Raw genomic sequence first — 20,863 nt, 5'->3', positions numbered from 1 at the left:
TAATATTTTTTGGGTTTCACCGTACATTTAATGGTAAAATAAATGGTTTCACTACAAAGTACAATTGGACCAGCAAAAAAATTAGCCCTCATTTAGCTCTGTGGATGGAACAATAAAAGAGTTATGGCTCTTAGAAGGCGAGAAAGAAAAAAACTAAATTGAAAAAATAAAATTTTTACGTATCTTCAAGGCCCAAAGAGACATATGCAAAACATTGACATAAATTATAGGTGAATTCTATGTTTGTTTGTGCCAAAGATGCAGCAAGTACATTAGGCACCTATTACTTTGTTTGGTTCAAGTTTAGGACTAACGTGATTAACACCAGTTTAGGTTTTGGCCACAGAGGACGGAATAGAGCATGTAGGAAAGGGTTTTCTACATCATTCACTAAATATTGCATCTTTATCTGCTTATTTTCCCAGCATGTTCAACAGGAAAGGGTAAAATGTTCATCCATGCCTCAACACATTTCTACAGTTCTGTTTAGATCATCTCACCCCCCACAAATACATATTTAAAGAACTAATAATATTCAAGACATTATGCATGACAACATTGACCTTGTAGGGAAGCTAAGGCGTGACAGATTTGACATGGCGAGCCACCTGCGCCATACAGAATATTAAAATACCCACCTGCCACAGCAGAAGAAAAAGAATAATTTCTACCCTTAATGTAAAAGATACAGGAAGTACCAAATAACAGTGCCGTAATTACAGACTTTATAAGACGTGCAGTAAGCACAAGCTGGGAAGTATAAATATTTCCCTGAGACTGAAAAATGCCATCCGATTGCAGAGAATAATTATTTACATCATATTTTTGACACTTTGAGTTAATGATTCATGAGATAATTATTTCCCTTTGAATATGTATTTGATCACAGCCTCACTGAACAGAATTAGCATCTCACTTATTTGCAATGCTTGCAACTAAGTAGTTCTTAGCTTTGTATTTCACACAGACCATGCAAGATAAATCTTATATAGCATTTCTAAGTAATCTCAAATATAAAACCGGGAAATTCTGAATGGACTACAGGAAGTAGTAACCTACGCCCTCCAGGCTATATTCTAGCTATATGAATTAGACATGTGTATGGTTGCCTCCTAATTCTTTCCAGGCTGAAAATATAAGGGGAAAGAAGAATTGGGTATGTTGGATTTCAACTGCCCATAATTTTGTTCTCAGAGTGAGGAGCCTGGCAATAGTATACCCAGGGGTAAAGGTGTGCCAAAAAAAGTGTGGGAATTCACCCAAGATTTGCACTCAAGGGCTGTTTCTTCTAATGGGAATGATGTTACTGCAGTGGAAAAAGTGCAGGAACTCAGTTCCCATTCATTCCTGCAGGACTTGAGCCCTAAGTATACCCCTCCCACATGGACACTCATCTGAACCGAACATTCATGTGTATAGGGAACTAGGAGTGATATCTGTTATATGAACAAGTGTTTAGCAGACAGCTGTATTATATGTATGTTTAGCCAGGGCCGGATTAAGAGCATCATGGGCCTGGTGCTGAAGATTTTGGTGGGCCTAAAGTTGACATGACACAACAGCTGGGTTGTGGCTATTTGTGGGTCGCAGTGGGATGCCATTTACTTTACTTACTTAATGTGAGAACAGCACGATACATAGAGTGTAGCGTAGGTAGGTATTCAAATAGGTTGTTGGCTAGCTAGCTAGGTAGGTAGCTGGGTAGGTTGTAAGCTTGCTTGGTAAGTAGTTAAGTAGTTAGGTAAGTAGCTAGATAGGTAGCCATGTAGGTAGGTACGTAGGTAGGTAGATAGCCAGGTAGGTAGCTAGGTTGCTAGCTAGCTAGCTATAATCCCTATCAGGGCCGTTTACACATTGGTGGGTGCAGTTGCCCATAACAACCAATCAGATTGCTTCTTTCCTTTTTCAGAGGCCTTTTGAAAAATGAAAGAAGCAATCTGATTGGTTGCTATGGGCAACTGCACCACTATTCCTCTACACATGTTTTGACAAATCTTCCCCAGAATGTTGTTGAATGGGTTTTATACCCATTCAAGATGCATGTAAAAATGTGTGCATCTTGATCAGTGATAATGATTAGCAATGTTCAACAACATGTGTTTTCTAAAAAAGCACACACATTTTTACATGCCCACTGCAAAGAAGCTACATGTAAAAGCTGCCGCATTGGGAAAGGTTTGAGACGTCTTCTCGGATCAGAGTTGTCCTCGTTTCTTTTCCATCTGGCTCAGACCACTATGGAGATATCTTCCAGCCACGACTTGTTTCTGCAGAATTGTCAGGCAAACATTTTAGGAGTAGCAGTTTTCCAGCAACCTTGGCACCTCCATAGAAAATCTCCATCTATAGTGCCCAGAATAGTAATAATGCCCCCTTTTGTACCCCAATACAGTCAGGGGCGGATCCAGAGTCTAGTCTCGGGAGGGGCACTATCAGAGTATTTTGTGTTGGTGGAGAGAAAATAAAATTTGTTGCTCACGGAACTGTATCATACAGGAATTTGGCATGGAAATTCTGCTGCAGCATAGTCCCGTTGAATTCAACAAGATTCTGCTGCACTGTGCACACAACGGAATTTCCATGCCAGATTATTTTTTTACAGCACGGAAATTCCCATTACTGTATCTGCAGAAACAATGAACCTGTTCAATCTTTCTGCAGACACCGCACAAAATGCATAGCCTTCTAGGAGATGGCTGTCCGCACAGAGATTCTCTGTACAGAAATTCTGTAGCGTGAACATGGCCTTAGAATACAAACAGATATATAAATATTACAAAGATCATAAGACATTTTAAGCAGTTTATGTACAATATAATAGAATATAAACAGGGCTTTATATAGGACACATGGTCACACATTTAGACTGGAAGAAAGGGGATTTTTCTAAGGCAAAGGAAAATGTTTTTTACACAAAAAACAATAAAGATGTGGAATCCTCTGCCTGCAGATGTGTTTTTTGAGAGAGTCTGAACAGACGTTTAAAGAGCAACTGGATGAATACTTGCAAAAACATAAACTCTGGGGGAACTAAATCCATAGCCCATTCTTTCCCTCTCACCAAACTATGAATTTGTCTAAATATAATTCATTAGCTATATACAACAGTTTTCCTCTTTCAGCTGTCACTTACATGCAGGAAGTGAGAGAAAAATTCATTTTTTAGATCCACGTTGTCTCCTCAGTGAGAGCAGCCCCTCCCATCAAGACAACATCATCTGATCTATGTCTGATTTCTGATGGGGCTAGCACAGACAGGGGTTATTTACTGTAAGAGCATTAAGACTGTGGAACTCTCTTCCAGAGGAGGTGGTCATGGTGAACTCAAAAAGAGAACAGAACGTTGATCCAGGGATTTATTCTGATGCCATATTTGGAGTTGGGAAGGAATTTATACCTCTAGTATGAGGGTTTTTTGCCTTCCTCTGGATCAACTCGGTAGGAACTCATTAGGGATATAGGATGAATTTTATGAACTCTGGTCTTTTTTCACACCAATAAAATAGTAATCACAGCCCTGGGAGTATAATACAGAACTATTACTGTCTGGGCTTCCTATCTTTCAACCCCTGCCTCAAAAAGTTGTATATCCTGTATTCCCATATATATATTAATGCAACACATTTAGTGTCCCCCCACAATGACCCATATAAAATGATATCCCCTTATATAAAATATTTTTTCTCAAACTGTCCCATATAAACTTTATGAAAAAGAATACACCTCGAAAAGTGTATATATAAATACTTACTTACTGCTCCCCTTGATCCGCTCCCTCACACCAACCGGTACCTATGGTCCCCCTTTTCTCCCTTATTGAACCCCATATCCCCCTGTCATACTAATGGTGCCCCTCAAAGTGCCCCATAATATTGATGACCAACCTTTTCATAGTCTGCTCCGGGTCCCCATGGGTTCCCACTCTCTCAGAGAAAGTAAGATATCATAAAACAGCCCTGTGTTTCCAGCTTCCTCTTCCTTTGCGCTGCTTCACCAGGCTGAGCTTGGGCTCCATCACTCTGTGACCATCCTGATGCCACATGTCTACACAGCCCATCCCTGCTCGAGGGTTGATGTCACCCGATGTGGCAAAAAAAGGTGTCACCCCATACCCCTTCTTCCCCCAAAGTAATTTTTTAGCCTGTTGTGATGCCCGCGGTGTAGCACGTTGCAGAAAATAATTTCCAGTATAATAATTAAATATATCAACTGTCACAGAATGGGAAGGTGCAGAAGAAATTTGTTACCATTTAATAATACTACAGCTCCTAGAATCACCTAAGCAGTGGTAAGGTTATGCTGGGAGTTGTAGTTTCACTCGTCATAACTGTAGAACTTGCAAGTGACTACAGCTCTTATGGGACATAGTGAGAAGAATACACAATGATATCAGTGATTACAGGTGACGTCTTCTCTATAGTCTTTCCTTATCTAATTCAGATGGTACATACCGCCAGGACTTTGTCAGCTAAGTCTTCTTTCTGAAGAAAATGACGCCCAGATGGCTCCTTAATTTGTCAGTGAATTCTGATCCTCTATATGAAAACAATAATTATTATAATAAAGCTAAAACACTGTACCTCTGAATATAACACTACCACATCCTGCGCTTTCTGAAAATAAACCCGCCACACACTGTGCTCTCTGAATATAATACTACCACACACTGTGCTCTCTGAATATAAACCCGCCACACTGTACCTCTGAATATAATACTACCACACACTGTGCTCTCTGAATATAATGCTACCACACACTGCACTCTCTGAATATATTACTAGCACATACTGCGCTCTCCGAATATAATACTACCACACACTGTGCTCTCTGAATATTACTAAGCACATACTGCGCTCTTTGAATATAATACTACCACACACTGTGCTCTCTGAATATTACTAGCACATACTGCGCTCTTTGAATATAATACTACTACACACTGCACCTTCTGAATACAATACTGTAATGTATTGTGCAGAAAAACGATTTAGTTGATAAATCAACTAGGTACCAGTCCTCAAGGTATATGTAAAAGAAAGTTAGTGGAATATAAAGAATAAGAATAGATGGAGATCCAGATATTAATTGAAAAAATATAATATATTTATTAAAGGTGATGTTATTCGCTGGTATCCAGTGTCCCTGCAGGGCCCTTGCATGGGACAAAAGGCGCAGCGTAGAATAATAAAAATGTATAAAATCAATGAATTGATAATTCAATAGAGAGAATAAAATAAAATAAAACTTGCATCTATAGTTCATCGAATGTTGGCATCAATAATAATCAGTTAACAGTGTGCTTAACTGCTCAGTCTCTTATAAGCACGATGTGATGCCAATAGCCAAATACACTGTCAAATAACGGCTTGTTGTAACAGTTGCAGTGTCCAATCTCAATGAATCAGCCGATGGTAGTGCAGTGTAACAAACTGTCTCACAGATGTGAAGGATAACAAAGTCCGGTGCACAGCACCACTCACCACCCTTGCGACCGCTGGTATTGCTGGTATCGGCAGAGGAGCTGTTTCGGTGATGTGGCACGGAGGTGTCAGGCCTCCGGCAGTGAAGGTCTGTATCTCCTGTGTCCGGCAGCGTTATAGGTAGCGCTGGAGTTGTCCTCTCCGCAAGGTCCGCGGCTGGCACGGATGGCACCGGCCTCGTAGGTAAGCCGAAGGTCCTTGGCTGGTGGAATAAAGCGGTGCGTTCAAGGTAGCAGTGGGAGTGCGTGCAGCACGCCCCGTGTAGTTGAGCGCTTGCACGCGCGCAGAGTGGCAGTGAAGCCGCAGTGGTCCCAATACTGGGGGCTTCCAGCTGTTTCAAATAGAGTTCGGTATAGAGCTGGGATATGGAGATGATTATAGATAGATGCAAGAAGAATACACAATTCTAGATGCGTTTCAAGGCCTCGGGCCTTTTCTTCAGTAGAGGTAAGGGGGGCATTATACGTAAAGGGTACAATATATGTGAGGGGCACAGCACAGGGGGCATTATATGTGAGAGACACATGACAGGGGTCAGTGCTCTTAACATATAATGCCCCCTGTCATAGGCCGCTCACATTAAATTTCTCCTTTCCTGTGCCACATAATTGCCACCTGACCCCAGTGCCATAGTTGACTCTTTTAAACAGAAAAAAAAAATTTACACTTAGATTTTGTTCCCCTGCCGAAAATCTTCTTACTGGCAGCGTCACACAGGCAGCTCAGTGTGCACTGCAGATGAGCCGAGCGACGAGCCACGGGGACGGGATATTCCGGCACCGGCGCGATAATGTGATGTCATCGCGCCGGCCTGTCAGCAGCACTTTGTATAGAGTCCCCGCAGCCGCGCCAAGCCGGCAAAAAGGTTAATATACAGTGAATGAGGGAGCGGGAGCTGACACCTCCCGCTCCGCTATGCTATTTTACTAGTATTATACGGGGGGGGGGGCAGAAATCTCGGGGGGGGGGGGGGGGCAATTGCCCCGTTGCCCCCCCCTGGATCCGCCACTGCATACAGTAGGTAGGCAGACCACAACATAGTAAATAGAACCCCCCCATTGGGTAGGCATGTAGGAAAAGTCTGGATTATTGATCATAATTCCCCCATTAAGTAGGTCCTCCCTCCACCTTAACCCCTTAACGACGCAGGACGTAAATGTACGTCCTGGTGATGTGGTACTTAACGCACCAGGACGTACATTTACATCCTGAGCATAACCGTGGGCATCGGAGCAATGCTGGCATCATGCGCGGCAGGTCCCGGCTGTGGATCGCAGCCAGGGCCCCGCCAGTAATTGCGGACACCCGCGATCTCGCGGATGTCCGCCATTAACCCCTCAGATGCCGTGATCAATACAGATCACGGTGTCTGCAGCATCGCGGTCACTTAACAGGATGATCGGATCGCCCGCATCGCTGCCGCGGCGATGCGATCATCCTGCATGGCAGACGGAGGTCCCCTCACCTGCCTCCGCTGTCTTCCGGGAGTCTTCTGCTCTGATCTGCCTTCCCGCAGACCAGAGCAGAAGATGACCGATAATGCTGATCAGTGCTGTGTCCTATACATAGCACTGAACAGAATTAGCAATAGAATGGTTGCTATAAATAGTCCCCTATGGGGACTATAAGAGTGTAAAAATAAAAGTAAAAAAAGTAAAAAAATGTGAAAACCCCCTCCCCCAATAAAAACGTAAATTGTCCCATTTTCCCTATTTTACCCCCAAAAAGTATAAAAAAAAATATTTTATATACATATTTGGTATCGACGCGTGCATAAATATCCGAACTATTAAAATAAAATGTAAATGATCCCGTACGGTGAACGGCGTGAACGTAAAAAAAAAGAAAAGTCCAAAATAGCTGCTTTTTTATAACATTTTATTTAAAAAAAATTACTAAAAAATGTAGTAAAAGATTTCTATAAGCAAATATGATATTAATAAAAAGTACAGATCACGGCGCAAAAAATGAGCCCTCATACCACCGCTTATGCGGAAAAATGAAAAAGTTATAGGTCTTCAAAATAGGGGGATTTTAAACGTACTAATTTGGTTAAAAAGTTAGCGATTTTTTTTTTAAGCGCAACAGTAATAGAAAAGTGTATAATAATGGGCATCATTTTAATCGTATTGACCCAGAGAATAAAAAACACATGTCATTTTTACCATAAATTGTACGGCGTGAAAGCAAAACCTTCCAAAATTTTCTAAATTGCGGTTTTCTTTTTAATTTCCCCACACAAATAGTATTTTTTTGGTTGCGCCATACATTTTATGGTAAAGTGATTGATGGTATTACAACGGACAACTGGTCGCGCAAAAAACAAGCCCTCATACTAGTCTGTGGATGAAAATATAAAAGAGTTATGATTTTTTGAAGGGGAGGAGGAAAAAACGAAAACGTAAAAAATAAAATTGTCTTAGTCCTTAAGGTCCAAATGGGCTGAGTCCTTAAGGGGTTAAAGGGGTACTCCGGTGGAAAACTTTTTTTTTTTTTTTTTTAAATCAACTGGTGCCAGAAAGTTAAACAGATTTGTAAATTATGTACAAAAAAAGAAAGTTGCAACAGCACTCTAGGACAAAAAATGGAGGCTCTTAGTGCACTTTTTGATCAAAATGTGTCCCCCCATCCACCACGCGGAGGTGGCCTCATATTGGATGGGACCCTAACATGATAACTCACCTCTGCTGTGCATATAGCCTCTGACTGTGTGACATGTTGGATCAGCCATTGACTATGGACAGATGTGTCAGACAGCATCCAGCCCTGTTCACTTAAAGGGGTGCTCCGCTGGAAAACATCTTTTTTATTTTTTATTTTTTTTAATCAACTTATGCCAGAAAGTTAAACAGATTTGTAAATTACTTTAATCCTTCAATATATTTCAGCATCTGTATGCTACACAGGAAGTTCTTTTCTTTTTGAATTTCCTTTCTGTCTGACCACAAGTTCTCTCTGCTGACACATCTGTCCATAGTCAATGGCTGATCCAACATGTCACACAGTCAGAGGCTATATCCACAGCAGAGGTGAGTTATCATGTTAGGGTCCCATCCGATATGAGGCCACCTCCGCGTGGTGGATGGGGGGACACATTTTGATCAAAAAGTGCGCTAAGAGCCTTCATTTTTTGACCTAGAGTGCTGTTGCAACTTTCTTTTTTGCACATTTTGTATTTGCCACAGCAGCGGGCACCTGTGTATTAGGTTGTTGTGCTGGCTATTTTTCCTGTTGTTTTTAGATTTGTAAATTACTTCTATTTAAAATCTTAATCCTTCCTGTACTTATTAGCTGCTGAATACTACAGAGGAAATTCTTTTCTTTTTGGAATGCTCTCTGATGACATCACAAGCACATTTCTCTCTGCTGACGTTATTATAATAATAACTCTTTATTTATTGTTGTCCTTAGTGGGATTTGAACCCAAGTCCCCAGCACTGCAAGACAGCAGTGCTAACCACTTAGCCACCATGCTGCCCTTAGCATACATCTGCTATGCATGGTTGCTAAAATGGACAGAAATGTCAGCAGAGAGCACTGTGCTCGTGATGTCATCAGTGTTCAAAAAAGAAAGGAATTTCCTCTGTAGCATTCAGCAGCTAATAAGTACTGTAAGGATTAAAGGGTAACTTTCATAAAAAAAAACTTTCAATATATTATAGATTAATGTATGCAGAATAACTTTCCAATTGCATGTTATTAAAAAATATGCTTCTTTATATTTCATTTTCCACTTTGAAAAAATTACCACTAGAAGTCTCCCTTCCAGTCCTGGCCTTTTTATAGATTTCAGACTCATGCTGGAGTCCTAAATCTCAGACTGCAGCCGGGACACAGACAAGCTCAGCACTGCTCCATGCCTGCCAATCAGACAGGCAGGAGCCAGCACTGTGCTCATAGCACAGCAGGGCATACTCCTGACTCTGCCTTACTGCATGCCGTCATTCATTTTACTATCTGAGCTCCGATCTTTCTTCTCTCTGCACATGCAGTTGTAAACAGTGAGGAGAAGATTCAGAGCTGCCAGCTGAGCTGGTCTGTGTCCTGGCTGCAGTCTAAGATTTAGGACTCCAGCATGAGTCTGAAATCTATTAAAGGGGCATGCGGCCAGGACTGGTAGGGAGACCTCTAGTTGTCATTTTTTCAAAGTGGAAAATTAAATAGGAAGAAGCATATTTTTTAATAACATGCAATTGGAATGTTATTCTGCATACATTGATCTATGATATATAAAAAGTTTTTTTGATGATAGGTACCCTTTAAGATTTTTTAATAGAAGTAATTTACAAATATGTTTAACTTTCTGCCACCAGTTGATTTAAAAGAAAAAAGGTTTTCACCGGAGTACCCCTTTAATCCTTCCAGTACTTATTAGCTGCTGAATACTACAGAGGAAATTATTTTCTTTTTGGAACACAGTGCTCTCTGCTGACATCTCTGTCCATTTTAGGAATTATCCAGAGCAGCATATGTTTGATATGGGGATTTTCTCTTACTCAGCAGAGAGCACTGTGCTTGTGATTAAGCAGAGAGCTCTGTGTTCCAAAAAGAAAATCATTTCCTCTGTGGTATTCAGCAGCTAATAAGTACTGGAAGGATTAATATTTTTTTTATAGAAGTAATTTACAAATCTGTAACTTTCTGCCACCAGTTGATTTAAAAAAAAAAAAAAAAAAAAAAAACGGGGAACCCCTTTAATAGTGACCAATTTTCCCCACAAAAGACTGGTAGATCTACACAATGGGGGACATTTATCAATGTTGGTGTGAGGTAAAAAATTGTGTTAGCTTTGTGTTAGCTTGGTGTAACAATTGTACACAGAAAAAAAATGCCCACAAAAGCTGCAACTTTGGCAATTGTGCAAAATTTAGCATTGAGGTAACCCCTTCCTGATCTATGATGTACCGGTACATTATGGGACAGGTGAGGGGAATGTGGCGCAGACCCGAGTCGTAATCGGCAAATTCGACATCCGCCGGTAATGGTTAATGGTAATGGCGCTATCACTGTAAAAATGAATAAACATATTTGGTATCGCCACTTGCATAATTGTCCAAACTATTACATTTTGCTGTTTCTGATCCTGCCTGATAAACAGAGTAAACGAAAAAGTTCCAAATGCCAAAATTGCTGATTTGTGGTCACATCATGTCCCAATAAAAACTACTAAAAACTGATCAAAAAGTCACATATATACACAAATGTGGTACCATTAAAAACTACAGTTAATGGCGCAATAAATACACAAAAATACACGCAAAATTAAAAATACATGCAAAAAAATAATAGTTATATAGGACAGAACACGGCATTGAACAATTTTTTTTTTTACCGTTAAAACAAAAAAATATCCATGTTTGGTAATTTGAATTGAATTATTGCCCCATAAAATTGTGCAATTTTATATATTTTTTATTTTGCATTACATATATTCTTTTCTGCCTCTGTAATGTAATGTAACATTATATGACAAAATAATAGTGTGGCAATAAAAAGAACAACTTGTCCCAGAAAAATCTGGGGGCGGACTATGCAGGGCTGGAGCTGGACCTATTTTGACGTCGGGGCCTGGAGCTGGAGTTCCATCCGCCCCTAGGTTATTCCGGCCCTGTGGTTAGCTATACAGTTAGATGAGATATGGGAGCTTAAAAGCTAAGCACATTACTGTGAAACATTGAACTGAATAAGACCGTATACAGTACACTATGCGTAGTGGTGCCTGCAGGTAGCCAGCATGTTATATTTTAAGTTTATGGGGGAGATTTATTCTTCAATATAGACGTTATTTTCCGTCTATCATTGGCGCTATGATGGCGCAGTCATGTAATATTAGCTACATTTGTGCGACTTTTGTAGTAGACGTTTCTGAGTAGCAGTACACCTATTTCCGATTTAGACATGCAGTGCACCCTTATTTATCATATGCGACTTTTAGAATAAGTCACTAAAAATTGAGCAAACCCCAATTTCCAGGCGCTAAAGTACGCCGACCAAAAGTACACCTACAAAACCTCGTAAGCTAGAGCTTTTCCCACCCGTGCAAAGAGGTGGGGAATTCATCATCTACAGTACAGTGGTCCCTCAAGTTACAATATTAATCGGTTCCAGGACGACCATTGTACGTTGAAACCATTGTATGTTGAGTCCATAACTCTATGGAAACCTGGTAATTGGTTCCGAAGCCACCAAAATGTCACCCAAAAATAGGAAAAAGTGAGGATTAAAGATAAATAAGTAGATAACTAATACAGATAAAGCAAGTCCTTACATATAAAAGTAAGAAAGAGCTGCTGGGAGCTGTAATCACTGTCTATGTCAATGTTTCCCAACCAGGGAGCCTCCAGCTGTTGCAAAACTACAACTCCCAGCATACCCGGACAGCCAAAGGCTGTCCGGGCATGCTGAGAGTTGTAGTTTTGCCACAGCTGGAGGCGCTCTGGTTGGGGAACACTGGTCTATGTAGATGACAGGAGTTTCTTCAGGGTCCTGTACAGTACATACAGTTTCCTAAAAAATTTAAATGGAGCCACCCTTACTTGGTGTCCAAAGGAGCAGCTAACTGTGACATAGGTTAAGAGTAGTACTGAACATGTAATACCTCCCTGTACTGTAGGGGGCACTACCAGACAGGAATTCAGTGCATGCGCTTCAGTACTACAGTGCACGCACTAATACAGGGGTTTTACCAGTGAAATACCCATTCTGATTGGTCGATTCTTCCAGCCATTGACATGTTTCGCAGATCTGGACTGTCTGTAGCATTGTATGTTGAGTCTGGTTTCAAGTTAAAATGGTCCAGAAAAGACCATTGTATGTTGAAACTATTGTATGTTGAGGCCGTTGTAAGTTGAGGGATCACTGTACACACTTATGATAAATTACACGCTGCAACGGAAAAAGTTAGACAGAAAAAACGGCGCTAAAAAAAGAGTAGGGTACACTTTGAATGAATGATAAATCTCCCCGAATGTCTATGTAGTAGATATGGAGAACTTTATAAGAAGAACAAAGCCAGCACCATTATAATAATATGTTATGATAATGATCTGCCTAAAATGTTGGATCTAAAATGACATGATGTAAAAAGGTGGCCATTCACTTTACCTCCTGACCCCGTGAAGTCCCTATTTTGTTCGTCACAAGTCTTCTTTCCTGCGTCACCTGAATAACACTCTATTTCTGAGCTTTCTGCATCCCTCTCAGAAAGGACCACCTATAGTAGTGTACTGTAAATCACCTCTAGGACAGTGCCAGTCTGTTTAGAGCACTTTCATCAGCACTATGTCATGACCTAGCAGAGAGGAGTGGGTCCTGTGCTGTGGCTGAATGGTGGAAACAGGGAAGTGTTGGAAGCATAACTTACGCTACCAGAAATCCTGTGCTGTGATTGGACAGGCAACTAAGGAAGCAAGCAAGGGAAATAACTGAGAACCATGGAAGGGATTTTCATGGGCTCAGTAACAACAGTGAGAACTCCAACAACTCCAAAGGGTTAATGTTACAAAACCATACTGGTTTTTATAAATCCTTTGAAAACACAAGTATGCTTTATCAGCAGTTAAAGCTTTAGTGTTAAAATGTGACTGTGAATATTATATTATCGACAATACATATTATATGAATGTTTTTCTTGATATTTTCTTTTCGGACAATCAGTCTCTTACCAAATTTAATCTGCAACTGGCAAAAAATTCCAAGATGAGGGAAGAGATTGACATACTGAGAATTGAACGCTCTCGCTTTGACCAACTGTATAAAAGACTTGAAAAGGTAAGCATAAAACCCAAACAAGATAAAAGCTAGAGTTTGCAGTGGCTTGCATTTTCTGAAAAGCTTCTTGTTCTACATAAATCGGTAATTGACAGTATTAGGATAACACAGAAGGAAACAGATTAGGTCTGTGCCATGTAACACTTACTTCTTGTTTATTTTCCTTAGGAACTGCTTCAAACCCGAAAGGAAAGTGGGAGTGTGATTGATGAGTCCTCCGCAGCTTACGATGCTAGGTACTGCACACAGTGACAAGAAGTTGTAATCTTATAACATTTCTTATTTCATTTCCTTTAAAGGGGTACTCTGGTGCCAAAACATCTTATCCCCTATCCAAAGGATAGAGAAAAATATGCCTGATTGCGAGGGTCCCACCACTGGGGACCCCCATGATCTTGCACCCCGTTACAATCATTCCCCTCCCATATTCTTTCATTGAGGGGACGGAGCGTGTCGTCACACGGGGGCGGGGCCGTGAAGTCACAATGCTCCGGCCCCCGTGATCGCCAGTGATCAGACCCAGAGCGAACGTGCTCCGGGGAACGGTTGTAACGGGGTGCAAGATCATGGGGGTCCCCAGCGGTGGGACCCTCGCAATCAGGCATATTTTCCTCTATTATTTGGATAGGGGATAAGATGTTATGGCACCAGAGTACCCCTTTAATATGACTATAATGCATTGGGAAGTACAGACTTTGTACTAATTGTAATGTTTGTTAGCACCACCACTGTTGTTGGATATAGGAAAGGTAAGAGCAACTCCCATTTCCATAAGCCAATGTATCTAAAACATAAATTAGACCTCTTAACAGGTAGTCAGAAAGCTAAGATGAATGCCCCAACATGTCGACATGTTTTTTTTATCTTCCCATCCTGTTATAATGGCCATTCTACTACCATCAATGTACCATATACAACTAAAAGAGGTTCTATATTGCTGCTGTCTCTGAGCTAAAGTAAACTATTAGTTCATTACTATGGACAGTATATCCTATATGTACACACCATAGATGCAGACCATGCAGTTGCTATGTGGCACGTGGAGAGAGATGGTCTCATCCCTTTTGAAACTGGGAGGCGAGATCCTGTCCAAGACTCTACTCTCCAGAGATAAACACAAGGTGCAAGGTAAAGGGATTATGACGGGTGCTTGCCAGGATCATACAGGATCACTCAATGGTATATTAAAAAGTGGCATATTTACTTTGCTATATGCAACATGTTGATCCGGCTCATACATCAGACATTTCCAAAAAAGGTATTAATACTACCCAAGGGGATAATAACTAGTTCAATGGCTAGGAAAAGGGTTTAGATGGGGGTAAAAAAAATCAGGCCATTCTGTTTGAAGTATTGCCATCATAATGGAAGCCATTTTAGATTGTTGTCGTAGCGCCCTCTCTATTCCATATTAACCACTGTTATGCTGATATATTTATACCTTTGTAGGCAATAGAGTACATCACTGCTGTTTTGTCTATGGATTTAATGTATCAAGCTGAGATCCAATAGGTTACTATGACCATATTGCTAGAAGCATCAATAGAGGGGGATCCCCAAAAAGGTTTTCCCAGGAGGCCTTTTTTTTTTGTAATGAAATCAAGGTCCTTTAAAAACAAAAAAATAATAAAATATACCCACTTGCCCATGCATCTGCCATGCTGACACAGCAAGAAATGTTTACTCATTCAATTTAAGACCACAGTGTTGGCCCACTGAGCAGTGAGGGGCATTTTCTGCAGTGTCAGAACATTAGAGGAAACAGTGCGCTGCAGGTATCAGGTGCTGTTGGATTGGCAGTGGCAGAGGATTGGGCAGGTGAGTATGCTTTATTTTGTTTGTTTATTTATTTATTTTTATGTTAAGGCACCCGATTATCTAATATGATAAAAAAAAAAAAGTAGTTGCAAAAGAAATTAATTTTTTTAAATATAATTTTTAAGATTATTATAATACAGTAAATATTGTTATTTACTGTATAAGGTGTGAAAGCAGTATTTTATAGTATACACTCATGTAAGGTAAATTGTATTTATGTTGTGTTTTGGAAATGAAAATACTTCCCTAAAGTAAGTAAAGTCTTTGTTTTATCTTCACCTAATTTGTCGTAAAGAGACGAAGCCCAGACTAAAATGCTACAAATGAGGGAAAGAGCTGAAAAGGACCTGAACCAGCACACGGCAGAGATTAAAGAGCTTCAGCGTGTTATTGATCACGATCGCAGGCTAAAGGAGTTTATGGGAACTAAGACTCAGGAACGCTCAATCAGTGAAGAAGTGCTTGATGCCCGACGCAGGAGAGGTAATTGTACAAACACCTAGATGCTGAATTCAGAGAAGTGCCCATTGAGTGACAGTAAAGTATAGCAGATGCAACAATATATTTTCAGTCATGGTACCTTAACAACATTTTGTTGACTTCATAGTAGAGAAAGCAAATAAAAAGCATTTTTATGGCCACATATTGTAGAAAATTGTTTAGGAACGAGCGACTTATTCCTTTCATTATGGATGTATTTCATTTCTACATCAGTTGTTCATGGTTTGGTCCACAGTAACAGCGTTTTATCATCTTGCATCATGTTATAATAGTGACAATAATTTCATACATTGCTCTTTAGACCAGTATTTATCCGCTGGTGTTTTTTTAATAAGCCAAAAATGTACTATTGAATTATGATCCAGACTGACCTTTTAACCATTTGAGATATTTCCCCATGGGGAGTCATGCATTTTATTTTATTTACAACATCAACCCTTTTTCTAATGCCCTAGTAGGGCACATAAATGTTATAGTAGAGGCCTTCCAACTCAGGACCCTTTTTTTTTTTCTTTTAACCAGACTGGAGAATCATAGGGGGAGATATATCAACACCTGTGCAGAGGAAAAGGGGAGCAGTTGCCCGTAGTAACCAATCATATCACTTCTTTAATTAAAAAAAAAAGGCCTCTGAAATATGAAATAAGCGATTTCATTGGTAGCTATGGGCAGCCGCATCACTTTTCCTCTGCACAGATTTTAATACCCCCCATAGTAAATTACCCCCATAGTTGTGGCACACCTTGGCATTGGATGAAAGACTATTCATTTGAATGCCTGGCATGTAAGACTTTAGTTCCCGTGCAGGAACCACTCTATGTGCAAGTAGACATGGCTTCTCTAGGTGATCACAGCTGATTGCCAGAGAAACAGGATAGGCATAATGGAACCTTAGTTATTCAGTGAGTTCCACATACTTTCTAAACAAAAGTGCTTAGCAGTTTGTACCAAAAAATTGGCGCACATGTTATTAGACAGATTTTCAGAATCAAAACACTTTTTGGTGCATTTTTTGGCTTAAATGTAAGCTAGTTTAAAAGTGGTTTAAAAAAGACCGTTTTTAAAGATTTTCAAACATCCTGAGCCACTGGAGAAATCTGGGGCTCTCTAGTCTACGTTACGATTGTTTTAGAACTAGAAAGTTTTTGTTTATCTCCTCCAATGTCTCAAATAGCCAGCAGTGCTTTTTCCTGCCTTAGATGAAATGGTGTCACCAAACATTTTTCAAAAAAACAGTTGACCATAGGAAACTGCAGGGATAGGAAGTTCATATTCAGCACTAATACACTTTAGCACACATAAATACAGCAGGCAGTGGGCCCTACTCTGTTTGCCTTATTAGTGAGGTCAGATCTGCATGTGTCAAGTCCATGACATGAACTTGAAAGAGCGAATAGTGCCATATTGAATGATCCAGCATAATTTAGGATGTTCCAGTATAATTAATATTTATGGAAAAAAGATTAAGAAATACCATTCATTTCCAGCTGTACTTATAAATAACATTTATCTAATTGCTTACGGCAACTGGTTAAAGCTGAAGTTTTTACTTAAAGGGAACTGACAGCTGGTTCACTCGGACTAAACCAATACATGTGGTTATAGTGCTGGGCATGCTGGGTCCCGTCTCCATTGAGCAAAGCCGCCTATTAATAATGGGGCTGATACACTGGGTATCTCTGCAAGCGGACTGCAGATCCGTGTAAGTGATACCTTGTTGTAATCCATTTCACCCTTATTATACCCCATCAATTTGGATACATGTGGGTGAATTGGCTGTCAGTTTCCCTTTAATTATAAATATTTGGTTGGTGATGATATATTTTAAGAATATTTGACATGTGTAATATAACTCTATTTATTACCAATTAGAAAAAGAAGAGCAAGAACGAAAAAAGAGAGATCCAACAGAAGATACCATTGAGACCTATGAACAAGCTTTCCAGCAAATCCAGTCAGTCACTGGTGAAGACAACCTTGACATACTAGTCAACAGGTTCATTGAAGGTATAGTATTATAGCTTTCTTGTCTGCTTTTATAACTGTATTACAAATAAGTTAAGTATAAGAAAGGCAACCTTTGGTGCCTTAAAGGGGTTATCCACCATAAAGTGATTTTAATACGTACCTGCCAGACAGTAATGGACATGCTCAGGAAGGATCTATGCGTGTCTAAATGGTTATGTGGTGAGATTTCCATAATACTAAGGCTATCTTTTTGTGAACTGACTATTTCCTGTTGGAGTTTGTTCACGTAAACTACAAGTTCCTGAGTCGCCAACAAATTCAGGAATCCAAGGCTGATAACCCTCTGGGGGTCTCCAGAGAGGTTCACTGGAAGGGGGCTCTGGTATGCTTGTCTGGGGGGTCGGACTCCTATTACGAGCAGCATGGCCTTGCCTGGCAGCTTCTCCGCCGCAGTACAGGGGACTCATCATCAGTGCTAGATGGTGAGGAGGATGAGGAAGATCACAGAAAAGAAGGATCTTCCTCGTCCTCACTGGCAGATTTGGAGTCGGAGGCAAGTAAAGCGTAAGCCTCCTCCACCGAAAATCGCCTTTTTTCTACGGTGGCGGAGGATGTGTGTGTGGGGGGGGGGGGGGGGTTCAGTGGCAGGAAGGGATTTTGGGAGGGAAGTATGTAGTGTGTGTTTGGTGTATATGGTGTATACTTTATATAGCGGTGTGATTATAAGTCAATTGTAAATCAAAAATAAAAATGTTGCGTCCCCAAAAAATGGGGGGCCAAATGCAGCACCCTGAACCCCTAAAAGGGCCTGAGTCATGCTGAAAAAACTGCCGCGGACCCTTGAGGAACCTATTAGGGGGTCAGGGGGGGGATTTTTTTTTTTTACTTTTTAAAACCTTCTATTTTTAACCTCCTACCTGTCCCTGCTCACAAACTCACCCTGACTAAGGGACACTTCTTCAGCCCTGGCGGGCTGAATCGCCGCAAATCACCGGTGTGAATTCACCAGTGATCTGTGGCGATCGCCGACATGGGGGGATCTCAGGACCCCGCTGGGCATTTGCACAGGGTGCTTGCAGATAGATATGAGCAGTCACCCCGGTCCCCGCCCAGCTCAGGGCGGGGAACGAAATTCTCACGGGCGTACAGGTACGCCCTGGTCCTTAAGTGGTTAAAGGGATACTCCATTGAAAAACTTTTTTTTTTATCAGCCAGTGCCAGAAAGTTAAACAGATTTGTAAATTAAAAAAGAAGGGGAGGGAGGGCACTCATAGGAGCACTATCACCTTAACATATGTATGGAGCAGTCCTCAGTGACCTCTGACAATGTCTCCTGCGGGGTGCACGTACAACAGTATAAAGTATACAATTTGAATGCAAAAAGAAGCACATACGTGCACTCACCGCAAAGAAGGGACAGTCGAGCCTGGAGGTCCGGTGGCTGTAACGGGATGCCAGGTCTCGGCGTCAGCGCTGGTGTGTGGCGCTCAGAGGCTACGCCGGCTGTTTTGCAAACTAGTGCGTGCTTCTTCTCCCGGACTCGAAGAAGCACGCACTAGTTTGCGAAACAGCCGGCGTAGTCTCCGAGCGCCACACACCAGCGCTGACGCTGAGACCCGGCATCCGTTACAGCCACCGGACTTCCAGGCTCGACTGTCCCTGCTTTGCAGTGAGTGCACGTATGTGGCACGTATGTGGCAAAAATCTTAATCCTTCCAGTACTTATCTGCTGCTGTATACTACAGAGGAAGTTCTTTTCTTTTTTAATCCTTTCTGTCTGATCACAGTGCTCTCTGCTGACACCTCTGCCCATTTTAGGAACTGTCCAGAGTAGGAGCAAATCTCCATTGCAAACCTATCTTGATCTGTACAGTTCCTGACATGAACAGATGTGTCAAACAAGAAAGCTGCAACAGCACTCTAGGTCAAAAAATGGAGGCTCTTAGCGCACTTTTTGATTAAAATGTTTCCCCCTATCCACCACGCGGAGGTGGCCTCATATCGGATGGGACTCTAACATGATAACTCACCTCTGCTGTGCATATAGCCTCTGACTGTGTGACATGTTGGATCAGCCATTGACTAAACCACCTCCAGTCTGAGAGGGGTGGGGTGCACGGCTAAAGAGGGTGCCACACCCCCCAACTTACAAAGTAAAAACAAAAGGAAAAATAGCCAGCACAACAACTTAATACACAGGCGCTCGCTGCAGTGGCAAATACAAAATGTACAAACAAGAAAGTTGCAACAGCACTCTAGGTCAAAAAATGGAGGCTCTTAGCGCACTTTTTGATCAAAATGTGTCCCCCATCCACCACGCGGAGGTGGCCTCATATCGGATGGGACTCTAACATGATAACTCACCTCTGCTGTGCATATAGCCTCTGACTGTGTGACATGTTGGATCAGCCATTGACTATGGACAGATGTGTCAGCAGAGAGAACTTGTGGTCAGACAGAAAGGAAATTCAAAAAGAAAAGAACTTCCTGTGTAGCATACAGCAGCTGAAATATATTGAAGGATTAAGATTTTTCAATAGAAGTAATTTACAAATCTGTTTAACTTTCTGGCATAAGTTGATAAAAAAAAAAAAGATGTTTTCCAGCGGAGCACCCCTTTAAGTGAACAGGGCTGGATGCTGTCTCTGGAATTACTCTGTGGGCAGGAGTGCCAAAGTACACAAAAAAACTAAAAAGGAAACAATTGTAAACTAGAGCCAGATCTCCTTTATTCTTATGATTGTGGAGGGCCCAAGGGCAGACCCCCTCTCAATGATAGTGATATGCCATCACTTTACAAGAGGAGATTACCCCTCTCAATGATAGTGATATGCCATCACTTTACAAGAGGAGATTACCTCTCTGAAGGGGTTGCCCGATCACTAACGCAGAACTACAGCTTGGCTATCTCTGGCAGCTCTGGTAGACAACGAATAAAGAGGAAGTGCACATGCTGTGAGTCCTCTGCTCCATTCCGATGGGGGATTAGGGATCCTATTCTTGAGATTGCGTAAGGAGGAGGGGGGGGGGGGGGGTTATTACTGGTTGGACCATATTATCATACCCCTATCTCTTTTCCTGTGGTTAGGGGATAAGTGTTAATGGTCAGACAACCCCTTTAAGGGAACTGTGTTGCTGTTTACAAGTCCGAAATAATATACATGATATGCTCAAGCAGTTTCCAATTTAGATGAATCTCTCTTTTTGGAAACATAACCATACCTTATGGTAGGGGTTCCATAAGTCAATAAATGTCACATTCATGTAATAAGAAATGATACAGCTCTGCCATCATACACTATGGCGCCCTGCGGAGATGAAGTTTA

The 20,863-nt window shown here is 41.2% G+C and overlaps 1 protein-coding gene across 9 annotated transcripts in view; it reads left to right on the top strand.

Moving 5' to 3' along the window:
* The window catches only part of ODAD1 (outer dynein arm docking complex subunit 1), a 134,079-nt gene that overhangs the window by 58,410 nt on the left and 54,806 nt on the right, over positions 1–20,863 (top strand). For all 9 annotated transcript variants that reach the window (XM_056542313.1, XM_056542318.1, XM_056542314.1 and 6 more), the window contains 4 exons: positions 13,137–13,250; positions 13,419–13,486; positions 15,364–15,551; positions 17,442–17,576. In XM_056542313.1, the coding sequence (XP_056398288.1) occupies positions 13,137–13,250; positions 13,419–13,486; positions 15,364–15,551; positions 17,442–17,576 (505 nt within the window). The remainder of the gene's footprint in view (positions 1–13,136; positions 13,251–13,418; positions 13,487–15,363; positions 15,552–17,441; positions 17,577–20,863) is intronic.

The sequence above is a fragment of the Hyla sarda genome, chromosome 10, assembly GCF_029499605.1.
Source record: "Hyla sarda isolate aHylSar1 chromosome 10, aHylSar1.hap1, whole genome shotgun sequence".
Lineage (NCBI taxonomy): Eukaryota > Metazoa > Chordata > Amphibia > Anura > Hylidae > Hyla > Hyla sarda.
This window is presented reverse-complemented; position numbering and strand designations above follow the sequence as displayed.